This window comes from Cetorhinus maximus, chromosome 21 (assembly GCF_964194155.1).
Source record: "Cetorhinus maximus chromosome 21, sCetMax3.hap1.1, whole genome shotgun sequence".
Lineage (NCBI taxonomy): Eukaryota > Metazoa > Chordata > Chondrichthyes > Lamniformes > Cetorhinidae > Cetorhinus > Cetorhinus maximus.
In genome coordinates this window covers 26,233,716-26,250,310 of record NC_135899.1, presented here as the reverse complement: position 1 = coordinate 26,250,310, position 16,595 = coordinate 26,233,716, and the positions used below count along the sequence as shown (strand labels likewise).

At 42.1% G+C, this 16,595-nt stretch overlaps 1 protein-coding gene across 2 annotated transcripts in view; it reads left to right on the top strand.

Moving 5' to 3' along the window:
* Positions 1 to 7,210: 7,210 nt before the first annotated feature.
* The window catches only part of LOC144695785 (complement C4-like), a 96,522-nt gene continuing 87,137 nt past the window's right edge, over positions 7,211 to 16,595 (top strand). For both annotated transcript variants that reach the window (XM_078566768.1, XM_078566767.1), the window contains exons 1-5: positions 7,211 to 7,366; positions 8,513 to 8,705; positions 9,635 to 9,815; positions 11,823 to 11,893; positions 12,631 to 12,716. In XM_078566768.1, coding sequence (XP_078422894.1) covers positions 7,302 to 7,366; positions 8,513 to 8,705; positions 9,635 to 9,815; positions 11,823 to 11,893; positions 12,631 to 12,716 — 596 coding nt within the window. In that variant the 5' untranslated portion in view covers positions 7,211 to 7,301. The remainder of the gene's footprint in view (positions 7,367 to 8,512; positions 8,706 to 9,634; positions 9,816 to 11,822; positions 11,894 to 12,630; positions 12,717 to 16,595) is intronic.

The following is a 16,595-nucleotide window of genomic DNA, read 5'->3' as shown; positions in this document are numbered from 1 at the left end:
GGATTTTGTGGTTTAATACATTCTCGTAATGAGAGAACTAACGTTCAGTCAAACTGCGCTTTGATTTCATGAGTTTGCACCCACTGGGACTAACGAAGGTTTCCAGTCCTTCAAGGGGAACTGACTGAGCTTCCAGAAAGAAAGCACGTCTCCTGGACTTGCATTATGTGACTTCTTGAATACTGTAATACCACTTGATTTCTATAAGAAGCAGTTTGGAGAGCACGGTGCGCTTGTAGAATTCATTTCTTCCAGGTTCCTCAGCACGCCGTAGATTCACGTGTCACTTCCCTAAGCCCAAAGGCTACAGAAGTTGCAGTCAATTTGTAAGTAGCGAAATTTCCAACCCACTTATAACTGATCATAAGGACAGATTCGGAAAACCTCTGCCTTGTCAAGAAATCAACCTGGAATAAGCCGTGTTCCCGAGACAATAGAATTCGCTGTATGACCCATGAGTAAACAGCTCCTGACAGACTGCCGTCACACCTGTGAGTTAATCGCACCGCAGTCCCACCTATCCCCCGTTTATGTTACGCTATTCCTTAGCCATTCGGCTGCTTATCTCTTCTTTCCCGTTAATTTTCAATTATCCCTGGATTAGTTTTCATCCTGTTAATCGCGTTGGTTCTTACACTGCTGAAGAATCATTTATTATAAATTCAAACGAATCCATTACATCAATTTTAACCTAAAGTAGGAATAATCATCAACTAGCTTAGCTCCACTTATTTGCGGCGGCTGCCCCAAGTTTTACTGCGTCCCTCAGCACGTAGTCCTGGACCTTGGAATGTGCTAGTCTGCAACACTCGGTCGGGGACATCTCTTTGCACTGGAAGACCAACAGGTTTCGGGCAGACCAAAGACCCAGGGCGATTCTTCACCAGATGTACTACCCCATCGCACGCCTCAATATGTGTTAACTACCCATCGTCCTCCTAGGCCCTCCTGTAGTGATCACAAGATCCAGCCTCGGATAGCAAATACACTTTGCAATATGGTATAGAAAAGAGCAAGTGTCATATGTAGGGCATAAAATATCAACCAAGTATCAATACAATACCAAGCAGCATTCAACAGAATAATTCTAGTTTAAATTTTACCGACTGCGATGCCGAACTGTCACTTCCAAAGGTAATATTGATTGGCCATGTTTGAGACCCATTCCTCATCGCTCATTCCACATGCACAGTGGCGGCAGTGTGTACCATCTACAAGATGCACTGCAGGAATTCATCAAGGCTCCTCAGACAGCACCTTCCAAACCCACGACCACTACCATCTAGGAGAACAAGGGCAGCGGATACATGGGAACACCACCACCTGGAAGTTCCCCTCCAAATCACTCACCAGCCTGACTTAGAAATATATTGCCGTTCCTTCACCGTCACTGGGTCAAAATCCTGGAACTCCCTCCCTAACAGCACTGTGGGTGTACCTACAGCACATGGAATGCAGCGGTTCAAGAAGGCTGCTCAGCACCACCTTTTCAAGGGCAACTAGGGATGGGCAATAAATGCTGGCCCAGCCAGCGAAGCCCACATCCCATGAATGAATAAAAAATTGCTAGTTGCCTCATGTGTTCTGTATCTCATTTGTACAAACACCCAATGGGATACCACACATGATATCTGATGAAAGAGATTCCCGTGCTTTCAGGTTATCTTATCCAAAGGTCAGGGGCTGCCTAGAAACCTTGGCTTCTCTTGGGTGAATGGTTCTGATATTACGGGTGGTGGTCAGGCATGTGCAATTTTCCTGATTGCTCAATAAAGGCAAAGGCATAATGTCACCCAAGAGAAGGCTTTTCTTTCGCCATTCTCCACGGCATTTTTCTGACTTTCATTAGATTGTGCATTCATAGCAGCTTGATTTTTTTTGACGAATTGTGTTCAGATGATTCATGCTTCTTGTGGATACACTCCTGACTGGATTTCTGAAAGTTACTCATGAGCACTTAGAATACTATCAGTAATTATCTGCGGGCAGACCCACCCTCAGACAACGAAGCGATGTTACCTTTAGGCGATTATGCAAAATACCCATTATTGAATTATTCAGTAGGCAAAAACTTGGCAGATGGGATATTGACTGGGCAAAAACTTGGCAGATGGAATATAATGTAGGAAAATGTGAGGTTATGCACTTTGGCAGGAATGAATATTATTTAAATGGAGAAAGACTGCAGAAAGCTGCAGAACAGATGGATTTGGGGGTCCTCGTGCACGAATCACAAAAAGCTGCATACAAGTTCAACAGGTTATAGGGAAGGCAAGTGGAATGTTGGCCTTCATTTCAAAGGGAATGGAGTATAAAAATAGGGAAGTCTTGTTAAAACTATACAAGGCACTGGTTAGACCATACCTAGAATACTGTGAACAGTTTGGGTCTCCTTATTTAAGGAAAGATATACAGGCATTGGGGGCAGTCCAGAGAACGTTCACTAGGTTGATCCCAGATATGGAGGCATTTTCTTATGATGAGAGGTTGAATAGGTTGGGCCTGTATTGGAGATCAGAGGAATGAGAGGTGGCCTTATTGAAACATATAAGATTTTTAGGGGGTTTGCCAGGGTAAATGCTGAGAGGTTGTTTTCCCTTGTGGAAGAGTTTAGGATCAAGGGCATAATCTCAGAGTAAGGGGGCGCCCATTTCAAACAGAGATGAGGAGAAATTTACCCTCTCAGATGGTTGGTAATCTGTGGAATTCTTTACCGCAGAGGGCCGTAGACGTTGGGTCGTTAAGTATATTTAAGGCTGAGAAAGACAGATTTTTAATCAGTCAGGGAATCAAGGGTTATGGGGAAAAAGCAGGAAAGTGGAGTTGAGGATTATTAGATCAGCCATGATCTCATTGAATGGCGGGGCAGACTCGCTGGGCCGAATGGCCTACTTCTGCTCCTACGCCTTCTGGTCTTATGACCTTATGAATTAGCCACCTCTCGACTCCAGGACTTAACTGCAGTTGAAGTCGATGGGGGTGGGTGGGGGGTGGCGGGGCGTGCGGGGGTAGTGGGGAAGCCGCGGGGCATGTACAATAGGCCACAAATTCGACATAATCCATGTCATACTAAACCCCCTAGTTAAAATTAACCTCGCACCACCCGAATAGGCATTCCTCAGACGATTTTTGTTTGTGTCCATCTTATCTCTTGGTGTCGATTAACCTGCTCTTCTCACAGGCTGTGTAACCAAACCCTTATCATTGTCCTTATTTAGTAATGACATTTTTTATGTCTTCTGCACTCCAGACATGGGTCAACAGCAAAGATTGTGAAATTACTCAGCCTCATTTTTCCAGTGACTCGCATTCATAGAGAAGAAGGAACTGGCTAGAACTGGCAGGATTCCCGAAAGTGAAAACAATCTTTAATTGCCAGAAATAATCAGGCATTTGGAATTATCTACCATGCAAACAGAAGCTCTAGACCTCCATAAGCATTGGCTTCTCCATCTCTGCACAAGAAAGCCAGTGAGTTAAGTGGAATATTTCATAATTTGATCCACGACAGCCGAATGCCTTTGATATTCGTCCCAACTAAGTTCATTTGATGTAGCATTTCTTGTTTTAAACCAGAATAGCAGCAGATATATTAAGTGAGGCGGGTATATAATGGGATTGTGGACTTGTTTTTTAAAAAATGTAGGCCGTGATGTGCAATTTTACGTTTTGGCATTATTATGCATTATTAAGTAAATGATCATTCACATTTTGCTATGCGATTCCTGCCTAATCCTTTGTTGACGTCAGCTGTAAGAATTCAGAAGCCTGCCCTCTGCTACTTATTTTCCACTCACTGGCAGCGATTCACGTTAAATGCCACGTTACTTATTAGCGCCACTCGATCTCGAACTCACGAAAAAAAAACTCTCGGTCGCTTCGTACACTGCTCCCTGTGCATATGCAATTCATTGCAACCTTCTATGCTTTTTCGCACATGATATTGAACATTGTAACAAAAGCATAATTGAAACTGCATTGCTAGTGACGAACTGATCATTTGACCCAAATTAAAATGATTACAATGAAAATATATTATCACCAGTATTGCATTTTAATCAAACTAGCCTTCTAATCAAAGATGTTAAACGCGAAAGACTAAAGACTAAAGTGGAAACTGCGGTACATTGTGCAAAGGATACATATATTGACATATAGAGACATATTATATATACATCTATATCTATAGATGAGTTGGTTTATGGAGCATTATAGAGGAGAAGTTAATAATTATATAGGACCTTTCATGATTTCAGCACGTCACATAGTGCTTTGCAGTTAATTAAATATTTTTGAAGTCTGTCCATGGTTAACGTGGCAGTTAATTGAATTCAATCAGATCAATCAACAGCAGTCAGGTAAAGGAATAAATAATCCGAAATTAAAACAGAAAATGATCGAAATAAACTGGTGTGTTACATTGTTATGACGTGGATGGTTATGAGTGCCAGGCGGGCCAAATCCACAAGTGAAACATGGCTGCGCTATCACAAAGGTTTTGTAATTTGAATTTATTACGAAAAGCTGTGTGTATTTAATTCAGAAGTAATGAGTCCACTAAGACCTTTAGAGACTTTAAAAATTAAATTAAAATATTTATAAACAAAAGAAAAGATTTCAACCACATGCATAGGATTACAGTTACTTAATACTGTAACAAATCCTCAAATTCTTAATTAACCTAACTGCCAACTACACACCCCTTTAAAGGCAACAGTTCAAAATAGATTTTAAGTTTAAGAAACACGCCAGTAAGTCACCACAGCACTCGCTCGACAGTGGAATTCCAAAGACTTTTCTCCAACTTTACTAGACACAGCAGGCTTTTGCAAAAATGGCTGGAGGTTTCTTCAAGGCTGTTTCACACACTCCTGTTAGATCTTACATGGCTCCCAATGTGGTCTTTCATTCCCCTTTATATATGTTTCTCTCCCTCTTTAACCTGTAAATTCCATTGTTCCTTATGTCTTTGCAAATTTACTTTTTTTTAACATAATATAAAGATCTTTCCTGTTGCCAATATGACCTATTTCCTTTTGGGAAAAATAAACACACTGCTTGGCCTTGCTTACCTTTCCAGTTGTAAACATTCTACCATCCCTTTGAAATCCAAACAACTCCTTCACTTATCTAAAAATCCAAATTTCCTTCACATGTTATATGCTAAGTCCTCATCCATGTTTACTCATTAGCATTTCAATTACCCTTCTACGCCTAACTCCTTTTGATAGTTTCCAGCTTTCAGTCTAGCTGACTCCAATTCAATTAAATCACACACAGGTGGAATCACCCATACACACCCCATAAACCTGCTTTACAATAAACCACAATCATATTATGAAGATTATTATAGTTTTGTGACAAAATAATATACTTGTCAAGCGAATTGAAACCCGTGGAATAAAAGGGATAGAAACAGAATGAATACAGAAATTACTCAGTGTCAGGAAACAGAGAATAGTGGTGAACGGTTATGTTTTTATTCGGGACTGGTGGAAGGGAAAGAGTGGAGTTCCCCAGAAGCCGGTAAGAGAACCATTGCTTTCCTTGATCTATATTAATAGCCTAGGTTTGGATTTACAGGAGACAACTGCAATATTGTCAGGTGTCACCAACTTGAGGGTGTTGTGAACCATGAGGTGGATAGTGATAGGCTTCAAGAAGACGTAGACAAATGAGTGGAATGGGTGGACACGTGGCAGGAATGTGCAAAAGGAAGGATGAGGAGATACAGCATAAAATAATGGGCGCAATTATAAAGGGATAGGGGAACAGTGAGATCTGGGGATGGATGTGCACATTTTTTTGAAGGTGACAGGGTAGTTTGAAAAATTGGTTAAAAGGGCACAGATAATTCTGGGCCTGAGAAGTAGAGGTGTAGAGTAGAAATGCAAGGAAGTTATGTTGAACTTTATAACACGCTAGCTCAGTCTCAACTGCATTCTCCAATTCTGGGTGCTACAGTTTAGGGAGGGTCTAAAAGCTTTCGAGAGAGTATAGAAACATTTATGAAAATGCATCAAGGATGAGGGACTTTCTTACATTGGTAGATTGGGGAAGCTGAGGTTGTTCTCTTCAGAAAAAGAATCGGTTGAGAAGAGACTTAATAGAGCCGTTCAAAATCATGAGGGTCTCGGGAGAGTAAATAGAGGGAAATTGTTCCCATAAGTAGAAGGCTCCAGGATTAAAGGACACTTAGGGAAGATAAATTGAAGAACCAGAGGCGACATGAGGAGAAACTTTTTTTCCTTCATGCAGTCAGTGTTTAGAGTCTGGAATGCGCAGCCTGAGAGTATGATAGAGGTATATTCATCGGCTTTCAAAAGGAAATTGGATATTCACGTAAAGCTAAACCATTTTCAGAGCCACTGGGAAAAGGATTGGGGGTGTGGGGAGGGGGGGGGGGGTGCGGGGTGGTGGTGGTGGGTGGGATAGGCTCTGTTTCTCTTGCGTAGAGCCAGCAGAGACACGATGGGACGAAAGGCCTTCTTCTTTGGTGAAACTATTCTGTAATTCTATGATGGAGGAACTGTAACTAGCAGAGCAGAGTAGTGATAGTCAGCTGGTGTTCGATGCAAAAGCAAAACACAACAGTAACAACAGAAAAAAACAAAGTAATTTGCTGTTGGTTAAGAAATAAATAGTTGCTCGGGGGGAAAAGGCAGAAACAGATTTATTACAAAGAGAAACGGAACTTTGGGAACGAAATTCCCTGGGATCTTCTATTTGTCCCCTACAACTTTGGTGCCAGATCAGGGACAATCATAGAGCGACGACTAAACAATGAGGGGGTTGGTGGGCAGTGGCATTGCCACTGGACTAGTAATGCCGAGGTCTAGTGTACGGCTCGGTAGACCCGGGTTCGAACCCGACCATGGCGGCTGGCGAAATGTCAATCTAACGTCGATTGTGGTAAAGTTGTTCCCGAAAGAGAACGGACAATCCACCACCCTTACCTGGTCTGTGCATGACTCTTAAATGGCCTAGCAAGCCACTCGGCTCTCAAGGGCAATTAGGGTTGGGCAATAAATGCCTGCGAGGCCCCATTCCCGCAAACGAATAAAAAAATTAGAAGGAATGCAAATGGAATGTCAAACTGAAGAAAAACATAAAGTTGACTTTGCTCTCGCGCTGTGGCTGAAACATGCAGCAATGTAAATAAGTAACTTGAAATCAATATTATTGCCTAAATATATCTACAAAAAGTTGCTGAAAATTGTTGTGCAACACAGGTTGACACGGAGAGATCATTTATCCAGCTTTCCCCTTGCCTGCATGGTGTGGGCCCGTTCATTACAACAATGGGGCTATTGCTCTTTCTCCTGTGGTGCTCAGTGTTTATATCTCCAGCCGAACAATCACCGTCGTAAGTATGCTGTGTAATGTGATCGCTTAAAGCTGCTTCTAATCACACAATATAAAGAGTAACGTCAATCTGGGTTATATTCCTCCTTCTGAAAAGATATAAGGGTGCTCATCTATTCCCCTGCAGACGCAAACTCTTAGTTACGTCTTCCCAAATGAGCACAAGGCATTGGGTTGTTCCAAATCAATTGGATTTCAGGTTAGAGTTTAAACCGAGGTCCAGAGTGCCCAGTTAGCAGGATGTGAACGTGCACCAGGTAGTATTCGAGGAGGACCAGGCGAGATCTGCGCAGGGGCCTGACCGGCCAATATTCGCCCCTCTTCTGAAAGCATTACAATATGTTATATGGTCCGTTGTTTCCTGTTTGCGGAATCTTCATCTGTGCACATGACCCGCTGCAATTCTCTGCAATACAGGAGCGACTGCACTCCGGAAGCACTTTATTGATCGGCTGTGAATTCGGGGGATCCTTATAAGCACCATCTAAATGCAAGTCTCCCTTTAATTTCTCTTGCTGATCTGGCAGCTCTTAGCCCCAATAGAATCTGAACACGACAATTAGCCTAAATGCCTCGTGTTGTCGATCCGAAGAGGTCACTTTCCATTATTAGTGAGAACACAGTCATAAGACTGGAAAAGGCAGCAAGTTACATAATCTTCCTAAGGCGGAGTTGTTGTACTTGCTCTGTTGGACTGGCGGAATTGCAATGTGGGTTTATTGCGAATCGATTCCGATTCGAACTGATTAAAACATAACGTTACCGAAAGCGAAAACATGATTTAAGATGGTGCAACTCAGCTGTTCACTTATACCGGTAGTTATATACCAGCTAATCCTGCAGTTACCAGTCTGAGATGAAAATTTGTTGAAGGTACTAGGCAGCCAGCTGAAAATCGAACTTTGCAAAGACTGAACTTAACGGTGGAGCGGTTGGACAAAGTAGGGCTATGCTCCCACCAGAGTTCTCCATGTTGTAAGTCCTAACCTAAGCGCAAGAATCATGCAAACCCTATAAAAAGGTTGAAAACGTAGGCAGCGCTTGGGGAAATTCGCCGCCATAATTCTCTGTGTATCTGTGTGTTCTTCAGTGAAGAGTTCCACGTTGCACGTTGGTTAAAACATACTTAACTTGTCAATTTTCCTAGCTACTTAATTACTGCCCCCAACATTATTCACGCCGGGGTGGAAGAGACTGTCGCCATTCAGCTGGACGGAGCAGCAAAGCCTGTTAAAGTCAAAGTTTACTTATTCGACCTCTTGACGTACAATCAATGTTCAGACGAAGTTGTTTTTGAACTAAACGCTGCGAATAACTACCGTCAAATTAAAAATATAATCGTAAGTAGCAATATGGTTAACTTATTAAAGTGAAACGTAACCACATGTTCCATTTGGATACTGTTACATATTATTTTAGCAAAGTATACAATTTCGCTGCATTACAAAGTCCGAGGTCGTTACTGTGTTGATGTTACTCTGCCCTCATTCACGATGATGCACTAAATGAGAAAACAAGCAAAGGACATTGGTTACTTTTTTGGAAAGATTGATGCCGTTGGCAGGCACCTCTGCCGACCACTGTGTGAAGGATTCTTGAATTTGCAAACACTAAAGGATATAGTACTGCACTGGAGAAACTATTATCTGTGTTCAATTTATTTAATAACACTATTCCATGAATTTAATCGATTTAGTTCCCGCTGCCAAAATAATTTTCTGGCATAATAAAGACGAATTCATACGGATGGTATCATGGATACAGTGACTTGCATTAGCTGTCTAACACTAATATTATAAGCTGCGAAGAGCACAGGGCCCATATTCTAAACGCGGCGGGAGCTCATTTCAAATTAATTCGCAATTAAGAAAGATGGTGCTCGCACAGGAACTAATGCTTTAGTCATTTCTACCATTATTGAATGAACGCTAATTCCCAATGGCTTTCCCAATTCGGAAGTCAATGTGGGGAGTAAATGTTACCTAATTCGAAAGTTAAGGAAGCAGCATTACTTACCTTGCTTTAGAAACTGGTTTATTGTACATATTAGTGTCATCTCACCTGGAGACGGTGACATACCGGCTAGCCGAGGTAAGCATGTGACAAGCTATTGGCCAGATGTGCCACCTGTTGATATCTGCTGTCCTTGCTGTAGTATATTGCTTCTGATAACGTCACACTATGAATGGGTCATGATGTGACTCAGCGAAATATATAAGTGAACTAGCCTGTTGTACCACTATTGACCTCCCCTGTGTCAAACCCACAGGCCGTTCCTGATCGTATCGAGAAAGCTAATATTTGGTTACGTAAAGAGAAATACGTTTCTCTTGCTGCTGAATGCCCAGAACTGTTTTCAGAAAGGAGAATGGTTCCCATCCTGTTATCATCGAAAAGGGGCTATATATTCATTCAGACTGACAAACCTATATACACCCCCAATGAAAATGGTGAGTAATACAATGATGCACACGTTTCAATATTTGCATTATTCTAAGAGTATCCAGAAGGAGAGCCAAAAGCTGCTGCTTCCCCTGTCGGCTGAATGGATTAACACAGATTAGGCTCTGCTCCCTTTGCCCATCTGATAATGAAAACTTTGCTACCTTTGGGCACCAAGAAGTAACACTTCTTAATATTTCTTAATATCATAGTCAATTGCAGCATTATCAACTGGCACTTTGTATAGTTAACGCTCTTGTGAAATGCTGACTGAATTCAATGATAAACCTTGTATTTGTTGAGTAAAAATCTGAACACGTAAACAATGACTGTCATATTTACCTTCACACGAGTGCGAATGCTGACTTCTATGCTAGATTTTCACTAGGCATTTTACACAGTGACTTAGCAGGTAGGATGCTGTAAAACTAGTTTACCTCACTGAATTCACTACGAATAAATGTAGAGTATAATCAATCATACACCCAGCCAGCACAGCAGGAAGCCATTCGGCCCGTCCTGCCTATTCCAGCTAAATGAAAGTTTTATCCACTGAGACCCACATGCCCCTCTTTCCAGTATACCTTAATGCCCCCACTCTCCACATCCGCTCCCCTTTTTTGCAAGTGCATATCCAATTCTCTTTTGGAAGTTTCTATTTAATCTACGCCCATCATTTTTTCAAGCAGTGCATTCCGGACCATGAAAACTCGCTGTGTGAAACAATCCTTCACATCTGTCCGTAGATTCCTCTGTCAACGATCTTAACCCCTTACCATCCACCAAACCTGTCCTTACCTTGCTCTACTCCAAGGAGAACAATCACAGCTTTTCTCGTCTTTCCATGTAACTGAAATCCCTCATCCCTCGTACCATTCTGGAATATCCCTTCTGCCTTCATTCCTAGGCCTTGAAATTGTTCTAAATACGCGGTGCACACAATTCGGCAGCTCAGTTTAGCCAGAGGTTTATAATATTCAGCATGACTTTCTCGCACGGGTACTTGGCTCTAATCATGAAGCCGAGAATGTTGCAAGCATTTTAGCGGCATTATCAAGTTGTCCTGCCACCTTCTAATATCTGTTTATTATGTTAACTCCTCCAAGCCTCTCTGTTCCTGCGCACCCTTCCAAATTGGACCATTCGTTTACGTAGCCTGGCCCACTTCTTCCTTCCAAAATGCATCATTTGACATATCTCTGCATTAAACTTAATCTGCCACTTGTCAGCCCAGTTCACAGGTCTTCCTGAGTCCTCCTCAGTCCCAACCACCCCGCCCCCCTCCTCCCCCAGCGCACCTCATGATTTTCAGTTCTATTCTCTTGCATAGAAAGAGAGACGTTTAACCAATCAGATATCACCAGCTTTACATTACTGACGAAATCCCAAGTTTCCCCCAGTCACTTCTTAATGTTTCCATTATGCTCACCTTTATGTGACGCACTAAACGTGTTACAGTTACTCTGTACCGGCTCTCACATGCAGGACTATCAGGCCAGTGACCAGGAGCTTGGTCAAAGAAACGGCGTTTGAAGGGGCGGCTCATAGGAGGAAAGAAAGGCAAAGAGGAGGGCAGACGTTTAGGGAAGCAATTCTAGAGCCTAAGCAGCTGGAAGCGTGGCCACCACAGAATAAAACCCGGAATGCTCAAGGAGCCAGAATTGGTGAAGCGCAGAGATCCAGGAGATGCAGAGCATCTAGTGATCTGAGGCAAGGGCGGTTTTGAACGTAGAAATAAGCGGCCTCAGTCACTGTGCGGATGTGTGGAGGCCACTCTATTGCTCCTAAAATAAGACAGGCTCCTAAACAAAATAGATTCCTTGTTAAAATGATGAAGTGACAATTCTCTAGCCTCAGAGATTACAAACGCTCAGCGTTTCTCACGGTGACAGGGAATACTGAAGCTCATTTTTTTTCTAGCTCAGTTAATGCTATGGTTCATTCAAATGCACTTCCTTTAATCTTTAAAGATCAAAGTGTTGAGTGGAGTCCATTCGTTTTATTTTACATTATAGTGCTTTACAGGATCTTTACACTCGATCACTATATGAGACCAGTGAGCGAGACTGTGAAAGTCACTATATACGTAAGTACATTTGAATATTCGCTTACACGCTCTTCAACTATACTTTATTAATCGGAAAAATGGAACAAACACCGTTACTTCAATTTACAGTTGATGATCTTTATTAGCTTTGTTGTTCTATTTCATTAGTAGTCAGTAGCATTCAACATATGTTAAAAATGATAGTGTTAATGATCTTAACTTATGTCTGTGAAGAATGGAACGAGGCCTCTCGGATCATATATTATGTTCTCCTACAGTTTACGGTTACCAATGCATTAAATAACAGAAATAATTACAAATGTGACTTTGTTCCTGATTCCCAGCTATTTTCTGCTTGCCGACTAGCTTTTTTAAGCAGATATTTAACATGTTGATTTATCGAATTTCACTATCAACTTTATTCCTCTAAGAATGGCATCTGAACCAATATAGATCTAATATGTAGCTTGGCTTCCCTCGAACAATTGCTGGGTGGGGTGGTTGGTGGTGGGTGGGGGTGGGGTGGGGAGTTCTCCTGGTTCCACCACCGTGACGCGGCAGAGACCGAGGACCACAGTTTTAACGATTGCTGCACTTAGCCGATCGCTGTCCAAGTGACAGTGAGGTAGAGAATTCCGCGGAGATTCGACCTCTTGGTCGACAGGTAAGCAAGATCTAATATGGCCTTGCGCAGACACAATTGTCGAGCAGGAGCAGCATTGCGGACGGTGGCCGTAGTTAAGCGCAAATCTGAATGCATCGAATTTCCCTGTTAGAACTCCAGAAATATGCAGTTCCCCAGCTTTCTCCTGAAGTCAGGATTCGGGGACACTCCGAAAATAAAGATTCCGGATATCGCCAAGTGAGTACTAACAATATTTCAGAAACAAAATTTTTAGCTGGATAAGAGTGAATGTTTATCTTTTGAACCCTTCCACTTGTTTTATTTTCAAAACGAGAACGCACCAGTTTCTGTAGGTTTGTTGCTCGGTGAACATCGAGCCAGTTGTTAGAAATGTAAGGCAGAAGGAACCTTCTAACAAGCTATTCTCTCCAGGTTGCAAGATTTTTTGCCAAGTTAAACATTAACAGCTGATTCAATCGTTACTAGTTATACGATTTCGTCACCATATTGTGGAAACCGGAAATCTAAACTAAACGATTGAAATTGGCCTAACCACCGTCTGATGCTTCATCAATGACTTTCCCTCCATCATAAGGTCAGAAGTGGGCATGTTATCTGATAACTGTACAACATTCAGTGCAATTCACGACGCAGATCCTGAAGCAAGTCGTGCCTGCCCGTAGCAAGACCTGGACAACCTTCAGGTTTGGCCAATAAGTAGCAAGTTACAATTACCCAGGCAATGCCCCTCTCCAACCACAAATAATATCAGCATTCCCCACGTGATGTTCAACGACATCACCATCGCTGACTTTCCCCAACATCAACTTCCTGAGGCTCACCATTGACCAGTAACTGAACTAAGTCAGCCGTGTAAATATTGTGGCTACAGGAGCAGGTCAGAGGCTGAACATTCTGCTGCGAGTAACTCACCTCCTGACTCCTCAAAGCTTACCACAAGCCGTAAGTCAGGAAACACTTTCCACTCATTTGGAGTGTATCTCCAACAGCATTCAAGAAGCTTGCCACCATCCAGGACAAAGTACTTCGCTGGCTCAGCACCACATCCGCCATCTTAAACATTCACTCCCTCCACCACCGACGCATAGTCGCAGCAGTGTGTACCATCTATAAGATGCACTGCAGGAACCCACCCAGCTTCATTCGCACCCCATGAACGAGTACATGAAACAGCAAATAAAATGCAACAACTTCCAAACCCGCGGTCTCTGCCACCTAGAAGGACAAGGGAAGCAGGCACACGGGAACACCACCCCTTGCAAGTTCCCCTCCAAGCCGCTCACCATCCTGGCTTTAACCAATATCGCTGTCCCTTCGCAGTCTAAATCATGGAACTGCCTTCCTAAAAGCGCTGTACGTGCATCTACACCACATGAACGACAAGGGTTCACGCAGGCGGCTTCCCAACACCTGGTTGAGCGCAATTATTGGTGGGCGACGAATGCTGGCCTTTCCAGCGGTCCTTGTATCCCTTCAGCAATTAGAAAAGTGCGCAATTTGGAAGTTATTACAAAGGTTATACCGCACATAAACAGGCCAATTGGCTCGCTTGCCTGTGCTGTCAAAAGGGTTGGCAGAATTAAAAATAAACAGCAGATAACGGCTAAAAAAATTGAGGCAGAAATTAGCATGAGAGAAAGCTAACTTTAATAAATAAATAAATAAAGAATAATAATAATAATAAAATAAAGAAAAATAAAGAAATAAAAAAAAACAGATATCAAGAGTTTCTACAGGTATTTATAAAGGGAATGAGTAATTAAAGGGAGAGTTTGCCCTTTAGAAAATGATCCACTGGAGTCTCCTCACATTCCATATTCTTCATTTTTGTCTGCAAGCATATATTCGTATTCCCCTTTCTCTCGTACGCCTGTCTGTACGCACACAGGTACACACACGCACACACACATATTTATATGTGTATGTGTGTGTGTGTGTGTAGTGGGTGCCTAATGTGAAGTGGGTGCATGCGCAATTCTGTGAGTAAGGGCATTTCAGGTTTTGGATCCAGTGACAATGAAGGAAGAGCGGCATAGTTCCGTGTCAGTATCGCATGTGACGTTGAAGGGAACCCGATGTTCCTATGTATCCGCTGCCCCCGCCTTTCTAGTTGGCAGAGGCCGTGGTTGTGGCATGTGGTGTCGAAATAACCTGGGTAAATTGCTGCGGCGCACCTTGGAGATGGCACACACTGCTGCCATTATGAGCTGCTGCTGGTGTCGGTGAATATTTAAGGTGGTGGAAGGGGCGCCCATCAAGCTTTGCCAAGCTTCTGGGCCATTGTTGTGAAATTAGGTTGAAGCGTACGGCAATGGAGTGGCAGACATTTATGGAGATATTTCTTAACAGTCAGCAACAATGTATTCCAATAAAAAAGGAAGACTCTAAGAGAAGGTTGCATGGTCGATTTCTAACTAAGGAAGTTAAAGCTAGTACCAAATTTGAAGAAAAGAATGTACAATCCTGCGAAGATTAGTGATAGGTCAGAAAGTTTGACAGAATTAATAAAAAAAACAGCAAACAACGGCTAAAAAAATTAAGGAGGGAGAAATTAGCGCATGAGAGAAAGATAAATAGAAATATAAAACAGATATCGATAGTTTGTACAAGCATTTATAAAGGTAATGAGTAATTAAAGGGAAAGGTTGCCCTTTAGAAAATGATAATGGGGAATTAATAATGGGAAATAAGGAAATGTTGAAAATGTTGAACAGATATTTTGTGTCTGTCTTCACTGTTGAAGACACAGATAACATCCCAGAAATACTTGTAAATCAAAAGGTGAAAGGGAGGGAGTAACTCAAAGCAATCGCAATCACCAGGGAAAATGTATTGAGAAAAATATTAGAAATGAAGCCTAAGAAGTGCACAGGACCTGATGGCTTGCATTCTGGGGTCTTTAAAGAACTGGCTGCAGAGAAAGTAGGTGCATTGGTCATAATTTTCCAAAGTACCCTAGATTCTGCCAAGGCCCCCTCATATTATAAAATAGCGAATCTAACTCTTCAAGAAAGGAGGGAGACTGAAATCAGAGAAGTACAGGCCAGTTAGCCAAACATCTGTCATAGGGAAAATGCTCGAATCTATTATTATGGAGGTCATGGCAAGATACTTAAAACATTAATACAATCAGGCAGAGTGAACAGGGTTTTGTGAAAGTGAAATCACATTTGACTAATTCATTAGAGCTCTTTGAGGAAAAAAAAGCAAGGTGTTTTTGAGGAATTCATATGTGTGCTGTGGCTGAAGGGGAACCGGTGGATGTACTGTACTTAGATTCCCAGAAGGCATTGATAAAGTGCCACATCAAAGGTTAATGTGTAAAGTAAAAGCTCATACTATAGGGGGTAACGTATTAGCTTGGATAGAAGTTTGGCTAGCCGACAAGAAAAAGAGAGTAGGCAGAAATAGGTCATTTTCAAGTTGGCAAGTTGTAGCTAGTGGAGTACCACAGAGGTCAGTGCTGGGGCCTCAACTATTTACAATCTACATCTAATCTATATCAATCCATATCTATATATCTTAAACGAATGGGACAGAATGCATGGTTGTTAACTTTGCTCATGGCACACAGGTAGGTAGGGTAGTTGGTCTGAAGGACATATAGGAGTCTGCAGATGAATATAGATAGGTTAAGTGAGTGGGCAAAATCTTTGCAGGTGGAGAATAATGTAGGAACATGTGAGCATGTCCACTTTGGCAGGAAGAATAGAAAATCAGCATATTATCTGAATGGAGAGAGATTGCAGGACCCTGCAGTACAGGGGGATGTGGATGTCCTAGTACACGAATCACAAAAAGTTGGTATGTGGATACAGCAAGTGATTAGCAAGGCAAATGGAATGTTAGCGTTTATTGCAAGGGGACTGGAGTATAAAAGTAGGGAAGTTTTGTTATATTTGTACATGACTTTGGTGATACTACATCTGGAGTACTGTGTACAGTTTTGGCCTCCTTACTTAATAATAAATAAAATAATAAAATTGCATTCAAAGCAGTTCAGGCTGATTCCTAGGATGAACAGGTAACTTTATGAAGGAAGGCTATACAGGATAGGCCTGTATTCATTGGAGCTTAGAAAAATTAGGTGATCTT